This window comes from Diuraphis noxia, unplaced genomic scaffold, assembly GCF_037042655.1.
Source record: "Diuraphis noxia isolate RWA-SAM2 unplaced genomic scaffold, SU_Dnox_SAM2 contig0002, whole genome shotgun sequence".
Taxonomy (NCBI): Eukaryota; Metazoa; Arthropoda; class Insecta; order Hemiptera; family Aphididae; genus Diuraphis; species Diuraphis noxia.
Genome location: NW_028301712.1, coordinates 61,257,004 through 61,274,804, shown reverse-complemented (window position 1 = coordinate 61,274,804; position 17,801 = coordinate 61,257,004). Strand labels below are relative to the sequence as shown.

General features: G+C 23.9%; 1 protein-coding gene across 1 annotated transcript; it reads right to left on the bottom strand.

Annotated features, from left to right (window-relative positions):
* Positions 1-240: 240 nt before the first annotated feature.
* spz6 (Spaetzle domain-containing protein 6) lies at positions 241-8,837 on the bottom strand. The gene is made up of 8 exons (XM_089221033.1): positions 8,680-8,837; positions 4,788-4,989; positions 4,441-4,555; positions 4,173-4,313; positions 3,862-4,005; positions 1,828-2,091; positions 1,313-1,643; positions 241-1,056 (listed from the first exon to the last, which is right to left on the bottom strand). The coding sequence occupies exons 1-8, from the start codon at positions 8,704-8,706 to the stop codon at positions 949-951; spliced, it is 1,332 nt and encodes a 443-aa protein (XP_089077159.1). The 5' UTR covers positions 8,707-8,837; the 3' UTR covers positions 241-948.
* Between the last annotated feature and the right edge of the window lie 8,964 nt (positions 8,838-17,801).

The window sequence follows — 17,801 nt, the reverse complement described above, 5'->3', positions numbered from 1 at the left end:
TATTCACTTAAATAATTTTTATTGATAACGAATTATTAATTTATCATCCGACAAAACTTAAATATAAACATTTAATAAAATAAAAATTTTAATATAAAATATGTTTGTATGTATAATACTATAACGTATATGTATAAAAGCATTATGCTCAGACTTTTTTGGTGTATAAGTAATATAGGTATAATATAGGTATGGAAATAGACAATAGTATAATGTATAGTATAAATAAATACACGGGAATTCAAAGAACTGATATTTTTATTTTTTAATGAAATCTATTGAAATAATTTTTAAAGTTTTACACTTAAAAATAATAAAATACACAGTATATTCTGGATTAGATCATACTATTTATTTTATTCAGATTAATATAGTATAATATTAATAATAAACCTAAACATTCTACATACGTATATCTATCTAAAAATACAAACATTATTCAGTGATCGGAGAGATTCGGGTGTACCCTTTCAGAAAAATGTAATGTTCTGACAATGATGGAGGGAGTTGTCTTTGGTTTTGTAAATATACCTATTTTTAAATAATATCAGTCCCTCCTCTAAAAATTAAAGTTAACTCAATATCTTTGTAAATATAGGTATATCAAATACAAATTTCAATTTATTTATAGTTTTAGTTTATAATATATGTCCAAAATTGAGCATGTTTTAAAATCATTGGAAATTAAAAATTCCAAGTCAAAATATGGACTGTGGATTTAAAAAATCCTTAAATGAATATTTGATTTAAGAGTGTTTTTAAATCTCATACATATTCTTAAAATTAATACAAATCAATTTTTGAAGGATTCGGCTCATTTCCTACTTATGAGTCATTTTAATACTTATCTATTTAGTCTTAAATAGTATAAGAGACAATATTAATTGTATTATACAAATAATAAATAAATTAATATTTTTATATACATATCATTTAAATAAAACGTCTTTACAGTTCAGGTGATGTTGATTTTCTTTTTACATATCTTGCAAAATAATCTGGTCTCCAGCATTTACAACTTCCAGGAATCAAAAACCAGTCATAGTAAAGTCTCACCTAAAAAAAATAAATTTTTATTAATTGCCATTTAATATTATTTTATTTGTTAGTTAAATATACGTTTTTATACCATTATACCTACATATAGAGATTAGAGGTAAAATTTTGTTTTAGTTGTAAGATAATATTTAAGCAACTATCCTTAATAATATTGGTAGGTACCTATTTAAATTAAAACTAGCTCATCGCAAAAATAAAATAAAATACATTTAAAAACTCTATATTTTGTATAAATCAAACAAAAAATACTTGCTTGGAAACATCCGAGTTCGTCAATACCATCACAATGATGCTTTTTCTTCGATGTCGAAGTAGATGATTGAGAAGGCAAAGGATCGGGAGCACCTTGAGTAGCACGTTTATGTAAATATTGTTGGTAGTTTTGAAAGTCTTGTACTGAAGGTGGGTCATCGCCTTGTGCCTGTGTTCTATACATACCTTGTTGTGGTGGTGGTACGGGTAATCTTCGATTGTTAGAAGCAGACGGTAAATACGTGTCTGGATAGTAAACTTCTGCAACCAACAAGCTTACCCATCTTGGTGATGACAGACATCCTCCTTCTATGTAATGACATTTAGTTTGACTAAGAAGGAACCAAATATTTTATTAATTAATAAATATTCATATAAGTACAAATATTATTTAGTATATTTATAAAATTTTGCAAAAATAAAAGTTCTTTAACACGACGATTTTTTTTAAAAAACTTCTCATTTTTAAAAATACCTATTTATATAGTCTTATATTAACATTAAAAATGTACGTACGTGCATTTAGTCACCTCCACTGTTTGGGTGAAATATCCTTCGTACGGAATTTGCACTACATATCGCCACATACCCTGATAGTTCCGCGCAAATACTGGTGTAGCATATTCTACTTTAGCCGGACAGGGAGTGGGTGGCCCATCCATAACACTACCGGCAGTATGAGCCGGGTCGCGTGTTCTATATTCTAATTGTTCAGTTCGTCGTTGAGCCATAAGTCCAGAGAGTGCTTGTCCTTGTATCACTTTATAGAGCATGCAAAATCTGAAGCAAAAAAAATATAAGACAATTGACAATTGTATACATTTTTAAAGAAAAAGTCGGTCATATAATTTGAATTTTAACGAAATTAGGAATTTCCTTTTATATTTGAGATACATATGTTAATTAAGGCCAGTTTTCACAATAACAATTTGATCAAAACTCTTTAAGTTAACTAGCTAAATACAGCTTTTTAAAAAAAAACTGACTAATAAGTAAATAATAAGCTACTATATAGAAAAATGTATTTTAATTTAACTAGGGTCGAGTTTTAAAATTGTAAGTCTTAACTTTTATTCTTGTTTATTATTTATAAAAAAAAAATTATTTTATTTTTCAAAATAATTAAAATGAAAATTCCAGTGTAGTCGTACTTAATTCTCATTTCCCGTTTTATACATTAAACTAGATAGAATTAACCAAACTAGGATATGCTATACCACATTATATTATAATATTTATTTTATTTTATTTTTTTGAAAGAATTTATTGTAAAGAAAACATTTATAATACAAGTAAATAATAACATTAATATTAAATTTTACAATAAATTATCTACCTCCCTTAAGCATATGCTTGTGATGGAGGTAGAGAGTTACATTATATAATGATAGACACAAATTTAAATATAATATAATATATTATAATAATTCTTAACCTCTTTCTGTGGTTCTGTTAATGAACTGTCTCCTCTTCACGTTATTCATGTTTTGTATACCCTCTTTGTTATCCCTATTCCTTATTGTTTTCTTTTGTTGTAAAACAGATTGAATATTTAATAAAAGAATAAAAAATAAAACAAAAAAATAAAATAAATAATTCTTAACATGACGTGATGGTGATACCCATGTGCTATTTTGATTGATTCGAATTAGAAGCTTCAATAAGTTACTAACTATAATTTATTCTTACTGAACTAGTAATAATAGTAATAAATTATAATACGTATGTACTATGTAGTCAATAGGCATAAATATAATATGCCGTATTGCCGTCATAGTAATTCTATAAATAAAATAATGTTCAACTACGAGAATAAGCATGTATATTTCAAAATTTGTACACATAATTATTGTTTGTTTTTAAACAAGATACCTAGTAGGTAGGTAGATAATAATAATTTCAAAAATAAATATAATATAACAAGTATCCTACTAACTATATAGGTACCAGTGTAATATAAAATACAATGAAATAAGTTATATACATTTTTATAATTTTTACTACGGATAAAATAAATAATTATATACAGGTATAATGTAAGATGAAATATTTTTTTTTTCTTTTAGCCACATAATTGACAATAGTTTTTAATTTTTGTATAATTTTTGGTAGATTATACTACTAAATATTTAAATTTTTGTACGCTGGTTAATAATTATAAAATTAATTTAATTAGGTTCATTATAATAAATATAACTTATGCCTCTTATTTTTTCACGAACTAAACGTTTATAATTGAAATTAAATTAGTTAATGTATTTATTTATATTAGGATTTGTTTCAGTATTATTATTAATATTTATATATTATTATACTTTATATAATATTATTTTGATCATATATTTTTATTTTTATATGCTTTGTATTTTCTATTAATTTTTCATCTATATCATATTATACTTCATTATTTGTCAATGTTTTTATTAAAATAATATTTTTATTTTTTACTGTAATTATGTATTCTCAGTAATATTAATATAATAACCACATTTAATAAAAATGATAAACAAAATGTAATTTTAATACAAATAATATTTCAATTTAACTTACACTCCACCGCTGGTATCACAAAATTTTCTTGAATGTCTAGTACTATTTTGAGAACTTAAAGGTATATCCTCATCGTCATCCATGTTTACATCATCAAGAGAATCTGGATTGTTATACTTGGCTCTTCGCCGAAAAGGTTTTCCTCTAAACAAATTATGAATAGGCATATTTTATATTAATGTTGAATGTTTATATTACTATTCTTATTATTCTTATTCTTATTTGCTATTATATTTTTTTTTTTACTAAGAAACACCCCTTCGGCTGTGTGCCCATAAGAATATCTTTATGATTATTGTACATTAGCTTACTGTAAGTATTTTTGGGTCGTGCTACTTTGGTAATACGAATCGGGTGGCACATATTTGGCTACTTTTGGTATAGTTTCATCCGCTTTGAGTATTGGCAATGTTCTGCTGAAGAATTCCAATGTTTTATTCTTCACTAACTCACTAAAAGAGGTTATCATTATATTCTCAAATAATACACATAGATACGTTGGAAATGATGAATGCGGCCATACGCAGAAATAAAAGTAAAACATTCAATTGTCATTGAAATTATAAGCGTAACACTCACAACGGGTATGGTGATCCTAAAACGTTTTGTTTCATTGGGTTCACTGGCAAAAACCCTTTATTGAGATCTCCGCATAAGTTATTCAATGTTTTTGCCGATGGATTCTTGTTGACCCCTATATTAAATGAATAGTGTCATTTTATGCTTTGTTTTATATTGTTGTTTGATAAACTATTTACGACAATGGTTAAATTTAAATGTACCTATGCAAGTACAGTTTAAAATCACAATTGTTTTAGCTAAATTCGTGACTACATAATCGTGTGAATTATAATAGTTCGTGCTACAGGTACCTACAGCCAAAATGTTACAATAAATAATTACAATAATTAGTGTATAATATTTACCCGGACACAATTTGTTAGATTTGAAGTAAGGTGGAGAACGAACTTGAGGTGGTTCCATTCTTGGAGCTTCGATAAAAGCATAATAACCTTCGGGAGGTTCTTGTCCAGAATCAATTGTGGACGAATCTGTTGATGAAAATGTTTGTGGTTGATGTACAACAGCTATGACTCTCGGAATGAGAGAGATAGCAATGAAAATAGACTAAAATGAAAATGAATAAACTAAAATAAATAAAATATTATGAATCAAAATTATTTTAAATTATCAACTCCTATAGGTACAACAATTAATAACTAATAAAGGCTATACACTAGGAATACATTAAAAATGAAACAAATATACTTTCAATAAAATTCCAAATGAAAAATATTATTATATATATAAATATTAAACATTTATATTTATATTTTATATTTGAATATCATTAAATTATAGTGAATGTTAGTAGTTGAAGTACCTCTATGAGGCTAAGTCAAAACTGAGTAAATTTAAGTTAAATATTTGGTATACATATTTCATTTTCTTTTTCGTTGTTTTTTCAATAATTCGTAAAGTAACCTTATCAAATTAGGAATCAATTTCCAGAATAAAGATTAGAAAGAAGCGCATTTACAAAATAACCAATAAAAAAATCATACACACTTAATTTTTAAGTCAATAAAGATACTCTTTTGGCATGCCTGAAAATTGAGTACTTATATATCGGCACTAAATGAAGCTATGTATAAGAATATATAAATATTCGTACCTACTTTAGATCAAATTTTGAAACCTTACGATTCTATATTGACCATATTATTACCTTTATTCCGTATTATTGTGCAGACGAATATGATCTAATGGTGGCCTATTTTATATATGATCATATACATACATATTGAAAATGCACATTTCACATAGTTTACGTATCAATCATTATAATGGAAATATATTATGATTGAGCATGATTTATTGACGATAGGAATACAATTTCTACACACAAAAGTAATAGTTTTTTATAATTTTATTATTAGGTGTGTCGGATTCAACAGTCATTTGACATCGAAATGTATGAGTATACCTATCGGCTTCTATATTTCTATATAACGGCTTTGTAATAGTATGCACGATATATCAACAAAAAAGTACATTGGTCATCGTCGGTCTGGCATATTGATGTCTATTTGCAAGGTATATAGTTCCATTGTTCGTAAGCAATTTAATCTGGAAACCTACTTTTCCTTTTTTTATTAAATAGAAAACAAATAACTTTAGTAAAAAAATATGGAAAGAAAATTGTTTTTAAGCACCAAACCTATACCAATAAGCTGAGAAGTAATAATGTTATTTTAAATTAAGAAAAAAAAATAAGATTCAGTAGTGCACTACTTGGCATAATTAAATCTTCTACTGAGCATTATACCATGACGACGTGACTACGAGGAATACAAGACTGGGTCAAAAAGAAGACGGTAGGTACCGTTAGTACTAAGTAATAAGTTTTGCGTTAGTCACTTTTCAAAATAACTTAATACAATTTGTAAAATTTAATGATATACGAATTAGTTTATTTCATTAGATTAGTCTATACGATATAGATAAAGGCATTTATTTAGATATCAAACTATAAAATATAATGTGTATTTATCATATAGGTATTGAATATTGACTAAATTAATACTATAACAATATGTATCAAAAAAAGAGTTACCGTCATAATGAATACTGCGTATATATATTAAATTCAATGTTTATTGCATATACATAAAAAATGTTAATGTTAATTGTTTATACAGATTGTAATGATTATACTTGTACAATTTCTATATATTATTCACTTCAAAAATAATTTTAAAAACTTTTTTTCCGAAAAAAATATAATATTCAATGTTATATTGTATTAAAATGTTAAACTTATGGTTAGGTTTTCTTGTTCTTTGCTGGTGTACAATATTAAGTAGTACTTTGTTCTATTCGGCAACATATAGTTTTCTTTTACATTTGAATTTTGCTTATTTTTAATTTATAGTTAATTCTTAAATTGAATAATTTTTTTAAATATTAATCAGTCATCACTGAAATAACGTTTGCCCTAATACCCTGTCCAAAAAGGAAGAATATTCAACTAAACCTTGACTAATTCACGTAACAATCTACATTAATCTATTGAACGATATAGTTTATCCATGGTAAATCAGGTACATTTACAAACAATAGTTTGAGTATCATTAAACCATTTAATTGAATTCATTTTATAACTTAAAATTAACAAAAGATTTTTTAAACTCTATTGACCATTGTAAATGATCATCTGTATAGCATTACCTATAAACATTAAACAGTGCAGTAACTATAGGTACCTATACATAAAGTTACAGTATTATTATGAAAAGTTCCTACCCGTTCCTAGCTTTTGAACGAAAAAAAGGGTACTTACACAAAATAAAAAAATAAAATTATTTGCTTTGTATAGGTAGGCAATAGGCATACAATTTTTTTTTTGAAATTAATTATATCTTACGCCATACAAGTGTTTTAATTATTAATAATAAAATAAATGATAGCGTATATTATTTACGTATACCGAGTTAAGTGTTGATTGTTTGAGGGTTTTCTATGATTTTATTGGTTTCAACTAAAATCGATCATAAAGTTATGGCATTATGATCTACATACTATATTTATTTATATAAAATTACAATAATAATTAAAGAACTGAATAAATAATATATTAACCTATAAAATATTTAACTATTATTTAGTCATAGGTTTGTATACATTTTATTAAAAAAATGTTTTCAGTTAACTTATGAGCATTGTATTTTATTTTAATTTTTATTCGAATGTTAACTGAATATTATAGTTTTATACCTTCTATCCATAAAATATGTTATAGTTGAAACCGGTAGTATCCTAACAATAAATTACAAATATTTCGTATACTTGGAATTGCCGATATTTAATTGCATGTTTATTTGTACATACATGGTTAAGTACATATTTATTATGTATAGTACGAATTACGATTCTTTCACTGTTTTACAAAATTAGGTGGAGCTGGTTAAGGTTTTTATTATATATTATTTGAGCAATTTAAAATTAAAATTAAATGTAGTACATAACTTATAATAGATATAGAAATAAATTTGACGTATATAAACACCAATATATCGTAATATTTAATGAATAACAAACAATTGATTTTTTAAATATTAATACTTCAATTTAATTTATCTGAAATTTTAAATAAAAAGTTAATATATTCATTAACAAAAAGTCTTTTCGCAAAAAAATGATTTTAATTTAAATACTGCAAGGTAATTAGTATCTAGATATCTATATAATTAGTACTTTTTGGTTATATGTATATTTTAATAGGTATAGGTATCTATATTTAATATGACATTAAAATTATATTTTATTTGTTACTTTATGATTAGATTTTAATTTTTGATGTTAATATTTTATAAATATTTAAAATACATACGCTTTTTTATAGATATATACAAAACTAATTTTTAATGTTCTATAGTATAACAGTGAGTATAGTTTTAAAAACGATTTATACAAATATTTAATTATTATATGATATTAGTATTGTGTCCAAGCGTTTAAGTCTTGTAGTGTAGATTTACCAGCATAATTTAATTACATTTTAAAACAGTATTGATCAAAACAATAATTACAAAAAATAGCAATAATAAAGTTTAAATGATTTTAAATGTTGGGATTAAAATTAAAACTCACGAAAATACAAATTTATCATAATATTATACTTAGGGTTAGGTGTATACCTAATTTAACAATACACGTTAATATTTTCCTAATTTGTTTTTTAATTAATTATTTAGTAATATTATTTTAATATATAAATATAATAATATCGTAAGTATAATAATAAAATATATTTACCGAAATTCTTGATAGTTTTGAAATCATAACGTCTTGATTTTAATGTATAGCACATTGACCTGATGACACATTCGAGTCCGGCACTCTACTGACCCAGACTGAGCCCCACCGAACTTGACTCGTGACTCGTGGATCCTGCCTTCCTAACAGCTATCGTATTCACTAAAGAGTAGGTACCTTCTACGCACTGCCAAGTAAGCGCGTTTACATCGTAACGTATAAAATACGAATTAAACACACTGCAGTCACAACACATCACTATTTTGCCAATAATATAAACAAATTTATGGCTACACCTATTTAGACATTAACATATACAATATAATAATCACATAATTCACATAAATTCAAAAAGTACGCGACCTATATACCTACCTTCTAACATACTCAATGTAATATCTTAAAACTTTAAGGCTGATAAGAATATTTGTAAGCAAAATAATAATAATTTTTGATCCACAATTATAATATTTAATAATACTTAAGTAAAAACATACATCTATACCTAATATAATTACGCACCTCATACGAACAAGTGCTTTATTAAAAGACAGAGTTGTTGAAATCAAGAAAAATTAATATTATACATTGCTAAATAATTTTAAAAAAAGTACAATGTTGTAATCTTCAAACATAAGTATGACATAAAATCTATATAATATGTACGAGGTTCAAATTATGTACCGTAAAGAACAAAGCTATCAATTCAATAATTTAAAAATATATGTATAGGTAGGTAAAAAAAAGTAATGCTTAGGTCATTACTATAAAATATAGTTTTTAAAGGGATTTACTTATAAGGTCAAAAGGTTATTTGTGAAAATATTCAATATATAATAATCAATATTTATTATTTATTCCTATATTATATATATATTATTACTTATATACAATATAACGTGAATTAAATTGCATTATAAAATATAAATACAGCATTTAACTCCAGTGTTTATTTGTGCATAATTTTTCGCTCAGACATCGCAACTATATATTTGATTCATGAAAATAAAGATATACAATTTAAAATATATAAAGCATTATAAGTATTATCTGGTACCTATTTTCATTTTTAATAATGAAATATGTGTTATTAAACTTTTTCTATTATTATTATGTAACACCTTTCAAAAAAAAAAAAAAAAAATGTATCTTATCCCAATGGCCAAGTTGTCGAGGGTTAATTCTTTAATAAGAAAAAAAACATAAATAATAATTTAATAATATATAATCAATATAGATACTTTATTATTATTATATTCAAAGGTGAGTACCTATTGGCTATTAACTAGTTAAAAAGTTAAAGTTACATTACAAAGTTAATTTTTTTAACTTTTTAACTTAAATCGTTAGTTTATTTTCTAGGTAATCAACTTATGAATTTAACTTGTTTAATTCACAGTTTAAATAACTTAGTTTTTTTCAGTTGATTTAAAAATAATCTATCAAGTTAAAAACATTTTGAAATTTTTCATTTATGTGAAAATATTAGAATAAAAAATAATTCAATATTATAATAACACCAACATTTCTGTTATTTTTCTTGATAACATAATTTTATAAATTTTTATATTTTATTAGATTAGATAGACATAGTCACTCTTTATCTGATTTACATAATGAGGAAAAAAAATAGATTAACTTTTTTTAACCGAGTAAAATTAATATTATTTTCCATATTAACTTTTATTAATAAATATAATATAAACTATTATGGGTGTATATTTGTGAATAATATGTACATTTTTAAATAAGTTTAGAATTCAAAAAGAGGTATATAATATTGTTAATAGTATTTATGACAAATTAAATATTTATACAAAACTGCTAGTACACATTTGTCATTTGTACTAAGTTAAATCATATTTCAGACCGAGAAAGTATATCTAATTTTTTTTAAACAAAACATCATTTTCTCACGTAATAGGCTCATAATTAAGAGTTAATATCCATATTATATAGGTATAATATTAATTTAGTGACGAAAATAAATGTATATAAATTGCAAATAGTTAAATTACATTTTCGAATTGGGACAACTAAATTATATTACCCATTTAATTATTAAATATACTTATATACCAAATAATATATACATCGTACAGTTTCTATTTAATATCTTTTCGTATTACACAATTTTTACGCTTCTCTTTTATAATTTTATTAAATAGGTAACTAATAAATTATGGTTATATTTTCTAAATAATAATAAAAACAGTTTCTTTTAAATTTAAAAATACTATAGGAACTAATAAAATATAGTAATAAACATAATCAGTCATTTTTGCCTTTAAATAATTGTTACGTATTTAATTATATATTACACTCGACATTCCTGCATACTGACCCAGATAGGATATAGGAAGTATCGAGAATGGCTGAGGTAATGACCCGATTTTCTTCCTTAACCACAACAACTTTTTTTAGTTCATATAGTATAGATATGCGCATCGAGGCTAACAGATGTCATATTGTTTTTTTTTAAACACCAGCAGACTGCTGTATTAGAAAAAATTGTCTGTCTAAGATGATTCAGTTAATTTATTAATACTCACATTGAGATAGGATTAAAAAATTCTTAATTATTTCGTATTCGTAGTACCTAGTTATATAATGTGTATCTGTGTCACAAAACATAATTTCGAAATAGGTATAAATTTAAAATAATATATTTGTATGCTAATGCAAAGCATTAATTAATACAAAATAAATAACATTATTTTTATCCAAATACTGAATATAATATAATATATACTCATGACCCATATAGTAGAATATAGATAATAGGTAGGTACTTAGGTACTATAATTACAAATACTTTACTTAATATATACTATACAATGTACCCATAGTATATACTATACTATGTACATTGTATACAAATTCATATATATTATTCATTATTGGCATACAACGATACAACATATATTATTACTAAATTTCCTATCTATAAAAAGTGATTATTGTTAAAGGTAAACAAACTGATGAGAAATCTTGTAATCAATTTTAAATCTTAGATATTTAAAAAAAAGTTATTTTATGAATTTCTAACTAAAAATAATTTGTGCAAATTTTCTTGATTTTGATGAATTCTGTCCAAGTTCTAACTACGACGCTCAGTAAAAATAATAAAAATTATAATGGATTTAAGATAATCTTTTTTTTATTTCTACTAGCAACAACTTTAAAGAAGCTTGTACTACATTATTACATAACTAGTTTTTAATATAGTAAAAATGTATTTATAGACATTAATTTAAATAAAAACTAATAATTTAATATAAACATGTGAAAACTGAGATCAAAATCAATAGTAATTTTTTTTTACAATTACAATGATAAACTTTCTCGAAAATCGATTTTACGAAAAATTCCAGTTTTTTCTTAATTTTAATTTTGTTTTCCTGCTGAGTACTTTTGAAAATTACTTGGATGGAACTTAAAACTTTGACCTCCCAAATGCATCAACTAGAATCAACTTTCTACCAAAAGTTAAAATTAAAATATTATATAATTTATATCGATTACTTATCGATTACTTATCGTATATACACAATAAAAAAAGCGGGTAAGTCGTGTATGTCGCTCTGCTGTACAGTGGGTTACTGTAATGGATGGAATTAAATTTGAATCCAATGATATTATATCATTGTATACAAAAAACGATTCTGAGCGAAGACGGTTTATCTGTCTAGGATATATTATAGATTATTAAAAATTTTCAAATCTTAGATTTAAAAAGAAAAATTTTTATAAATTTCTAGCTTAAAATAATTTCTGTATTTTCGTGATTTTTACATATATTATGTTGTCAAAACTCAAACTATGAATGCTTAAAAAAAAAATTGTGACTATGTATTTCTGTTATTTTGCAACTGCTATTGTAAAACTATGTTAGGAGCCTTGTATTAAATTTTCAAATCTTAGAATTAAAAAGGAAAACTTTTATGAATTTCTATCTAAGATAATTTGAACATTGCCGTAATTTTTACGTATTTAGTCAAAATTTGAACTTTAAATGCTTATAAAAAAAAATTGTGATTATATATTTCTTTTATTTTTTAACTTCTATTGTTACAATGTGTTAGAAGCCTTGTATTAAATTTTCAAGCTTTTCTACCGAACAAATAAATTTTTATCGATATTTATAGAAAAAAAAACTAAAAAAGTTGAAAAATTAAAATGTCAGTAAACAGCTCAAAACAAATCTAAATATTTTGAAAATTTTATCAAATATATAAAACGCCTATATAAACATTCAGTCAAAATTTCAAGTATCTGCGGTAATTTGTTTTAGAGTTACACCAAAATAAGGCAATCGCTAAAAGTGAAAATCCAATGTTGTAAAAATTTAAATTTCAAATGCTCATAAAAATTTAATTTGAATTTCCAGTGGAATTTTTATTTGTGATAAAGATTGAAAAACTTGTAAGGAATCTTGTATTAAATTTTTAAATCTTAGATTTAAAAAGAAAATTTTTTATGAATTTCTAGCTTAAAATAATTTGTGAATTTTCGTGATTTTTACGTATTTTGTCAAAATTCAAACTTTGAATGCTTATAAAAAAAAATTGTGACTATGAATTTCTTTTATTTTTCAACTGCTATTGTAACAATATGTTAAGAGCCTTGTATTAAATTTTCAAGCTTTTCTGCCTAACAAATAAATTTTTATCGATATTAATTTAAAAAAAACTAAAAATGATCGAAAATTTCAGATGCCTATGAATAGTTCAACTTAAGTCGAAATTTTTTGAAAATTGCATGGTGGATAGAATATACTTATATAAACATTTGGTGAAAATTTCATGTATCTATGGTCATTTGTTTTAAAGTTACATCAAAAACCAAAATCAATTATTTAGAAAAGTATTGAGAATTTTTTACTTTTGACCCCCCAAAGTACCAACTAGATTCACTTTCTGATCGAACGAGGTACTGAAGTCAAAAATCGAAGCATTTTTACTGCCCCAAAACGTGATGACAGACACAAAAAAAAAAAAAAAACACAGATCATGGTAAAATCAATACATTCATCGCTCCGCTCAGAATCTAAAATGATAAAAACACATAATCATTGTAAAATTCATACATTTATCTTTCGCTAAGAGTCTATAAAAATAAAAACGTATGTTAAACAAATAACTAAATTAAAATTAAAAAATAATAAATACGAACAAAATAAGGAAAATCATATGGATTATGGATTTTAAATAATTTAAGATTAATTTATATCTGAAACCTCCCCCCCCCCCCAAAAAAAAAAAAGAAGATTAAAAACAAATTTTCAGTATTAAAAAATAAATATATAAAATTAAAGCATATTATGCTGCATATTATGCGCCTATATAAATTATATAAACGTTTTTTATTTTAAATTTTAATTAAAACAATAAAAGTAATTTTTTTCTTTTTTTTATTAGAATTAAGCCTCGGCATCGGAGGCCATTGGCTGACATAGTTTACATTGTTTAGGACGAATTTTTATATACATTATTTACATACACATATTACACATATTAAAAGTAATTTTATTTGATAGGTCATTCTGTATTTCTTTTATACCTTCAATATAAAATATAAAATATTTAATATTTAAATAAAATGTTATAAGATAAGATTGAAGATCTTATCCTATAAAATGTTTATATAAAATTATATAATTGCAAATTTTCACGATTTTTATGTATTTTGTCAAAATTCTAACTTTTATCTTATTTAATTAAACTCAATGCTTATTAAAAAAATTGTGACTATGTATTTTTAATATTTTTAACATTACAAGATTTCATAAAAATTTAAAACTCATACGCTCAAAACATTTTTCCTATACTGACGCTTCAAATTTTCTCTATAGCTATTTGAAGCAAAACTTATGGAAAACTTAGTGTTGAATTTTATAACCTTAGATAAAAATGCAAACAATATTATGAATTTTGAACTACAAAATAATTCGCAAATATTCATGGTTTTGACGAATTTTTGTCAATATTTGAAATTCAAATGCTAGTAAAAATTTAATTTGCATTTCCGGTGGACATTTTTTTTGTGATAAAGATTGAAAAACTTGTAAAGAATCTTATATTAAATTTTTAAATCTTAGTTTAAAAAAGAAAATTTTTTATTAATTTCTAGATTAAAATAATTTGTGAATTTTTGTGATTTTTACTTATTTTGTCAAAATTCAAACTTTGAATGCTTATAAAAAAAAAATTGTAACTACGAATTTATTTTATTTTTTAACTGCTATTATAATAATATGTTAAGAGCCTTGTATTAAATTTTCAAGATTTTCTACCTAAAAAATAAATTTTTATCGATTTTAATTTAAAAAAAAACTAATAATGATTGAAAATTGCATATATACCTATGAATAGTTCAACTTAAGTCAATTTTTTTTTAAATTTCATGGTGGATAGAACATAGGTTCCTACATAGGACATTCGTTTTAAAGTTACATAAAAAATCAAAATCGATTTTGTCGAAAACTGATTGTACGTAAAATTTCCTGTTTTTCCGTTAATTTTTAGTTTGTTTATCCCGATTATTTAGAAAAATATTAAGAATTTTTACTTTTGATCCCCCAAAGTATCAACTAGATTCACTTTCTGATTTAACAAGGTACTGAAGTTAAAAGTCGAAGCATTTTTACTGCCCCAAAACATAATGACAAACACACAAAAAAAAATATTCATGGTTTTGACGAATTTTTGTCAATAATTGAACTTCAAATGCTAATAAAAAAAAATTGTGCATATGCATTCTTATAATTTTTTATTCACTATAAGAATAACTTATGAGGAACTTTGTATTAAATTTTCAAGTATTTTGATTGGGCCAAAAAAATTTTATTGACACTTCAAAAAAATGTTTTCAGACAAATTGAAAATTTCAGTCGTCTATAAATATCTAAAAAAAAGTCAAAATATTTTTAAAATTAAATCATGTAAAGAAAATGCCAATCTGAATAACTGATAAGATTTTCAAGTATCTACGACTTATACTTTTTGAATAATAACAAATATTTAAAATCGTTTCAGGATAAATCGTTATCGGTACGCTATTTCGTAAAACTTTAAAATTCAAACGCACTTAAAATTTTTCCTATAATGATGCTTCGAGTTTTCTCTATAGCTATTTGAAGGAAAACTTATGGAAAACTTAGTGTCGTATTTTTAATTCTTAGTTATAAACACAAAAAAATTTATGATTTGTAAACTTCAAAATTACTTGCAAATATTCGCGTTTTGACAGATTTCGTAAAAATTTAATATAATTTACTTATAAACGCTTTAAAAAAAAATTGTGACTAACGATTTTTAATTTTTTTTAGATACAATTAGAACAACTCATAAGGAACCTTGTATTAAATTTTCATTTTTTTTTGGTTGTCCAACATTTTTTTACCGACACTTCAAAAAAAAATTCTCAACAAAATTGAAAATTTCAGTGGTCTATAAATAACTCAAAAAAATTCAAAATTGAATTTTGTCAATTTTGAAAATTAAAGTGTATATAGATAACACTAACATAAACATTTGGTGAAAATTTCAAGTATTTACAGTGATTAGTTTTTGAATTACAACCATATAAAAAAATCGATTTGGTCGAAAACTGATTTTGCGTGAAAATTCCCGTTTTTCTGTCATTTTTTTTTTGTTTTTCTCGATTTTTTTGAAAGCTGTTGGAAATTGTTTACTTTTGACCTCTATAATGCACCAAGGATCTTCAACTTTACATCGGAAACCATCCCCAAAGTTGGAAATCGAAGCATTATTTCGACTAGTTATGCTGTACACATGTGAAGTACACATTCTGCAGACACAAAAAAAAAAACAAAAAAAACACACATCATTGTAAAATCAATACATTCATCACTTCGCTCAGAATCTAAAATTCGGACGAGTATACTTGGCAAATCACCCTATATATATTTATAAGCTTACGTCAAATTAAAGAATTTAATATCTTAAAACTATAAAATATTTTAATAAGCATATACGTATGAATTTCCGAATGAAAAATGTAGATCAATTAATCGACAATATTTTACTTGACGTTTTTTCGAAAGTAAAATTTGTAACTCTTCGTGATGGCCAAAAAATACCTAAATAGATATACAATTTAAATAATTACATTAAAGTATTAAATATATATAAATTTAATTTGTGTAATAAAAGTACACAAGTGTGTTTGTGTTTTACAAATATGTTAACTGTAGCTCTGTCAGAAAGTTATAGGTTGTTATGACTAAAATTAAAATATACTTTCTTTCTTATTGTTTAAACTTAATGATGTAATGCATTTAAAAAAAATGCTTTTAATTAATTCAATCAACATTCAAATAATTGTTTAACAAGTATTACATCATACGTGTGTTTAATTTTTTTTTTAATTAGGAAGGTGGTAGGTTAGGTTAGGTTAGCTACATAAATATTTATCATCGAACAGTCTAATGTGTTATTGTTTTACTTTACACGTTCAGCTGTGTAATATAAATATATATATATACTTTTTAAAACGGATATGAAAATCAACAAAACAAAAAAATTTAAGTATTTAATTCGTTCATATTCAAAATAATAAATATGAACAGTTATTTTCAAAAAAAATTATTTAATATTACATCATTTTTGTATCCTACATATTACATACCTATAATAGTAATTGATATTTTTAAAATGAGTATTATGCTATACATTTATAGTTATTAAGTCATTCAATTAAAACAATTCACAAATATACAAAAAGTATGAATCACTTTCAATAGGCAAATAGGCTCTCTTGTTCTCTAAGTATACAGTTACAATCTAAAATAGGTATGGTATATAAATAAAATTTATACTACATTAATAGACCTCTATAGTCTATACTTATTTTATAGTTTACAACATTACCCATTTAAAATTTTCATCTTTCAAGTTGATGTAATAATTATTGCACCTAGCCACAAATTATAATTTGTAATTTGTCAGGACAAATTTTTAATCGAACTTAGTTGATTAAAAAACAATCTTAACCTAGCCTTGCCAGTAACCACACTAGCAAGTAATGTCTCCATCTTTCAAACGAGCTACATAGCAAAAAGTGTTTTGCGCGTGAAAGAATTGAAAAGGCTATACTCA

What these genes read in the sequence shown, in the direction of transcription:
- spz6 (XM_089221033.1), bottom strand. Translation starts at nt 8,706, where the DNA reads ATGATTTCAAAACTATCAAGAATTTCG. An exon ending in ATCTAACAAATTGTGTCCGG is followed by an intron (nt 4,556 to 4,787) that starts GTAAATATTATA and finishes CATTTAATATAG; the next exon opens with GGGTCAACAAGAATCCATCG. An exon ending in ACGACCCAAAAATACTTACA is followed by an intron (nt 4,006 to 4,172) that starts GTAAGCTAATGT and finishes TAATTTGTTTAG; the next exon opens with AGGAAAACCTTTTCGGCGAA.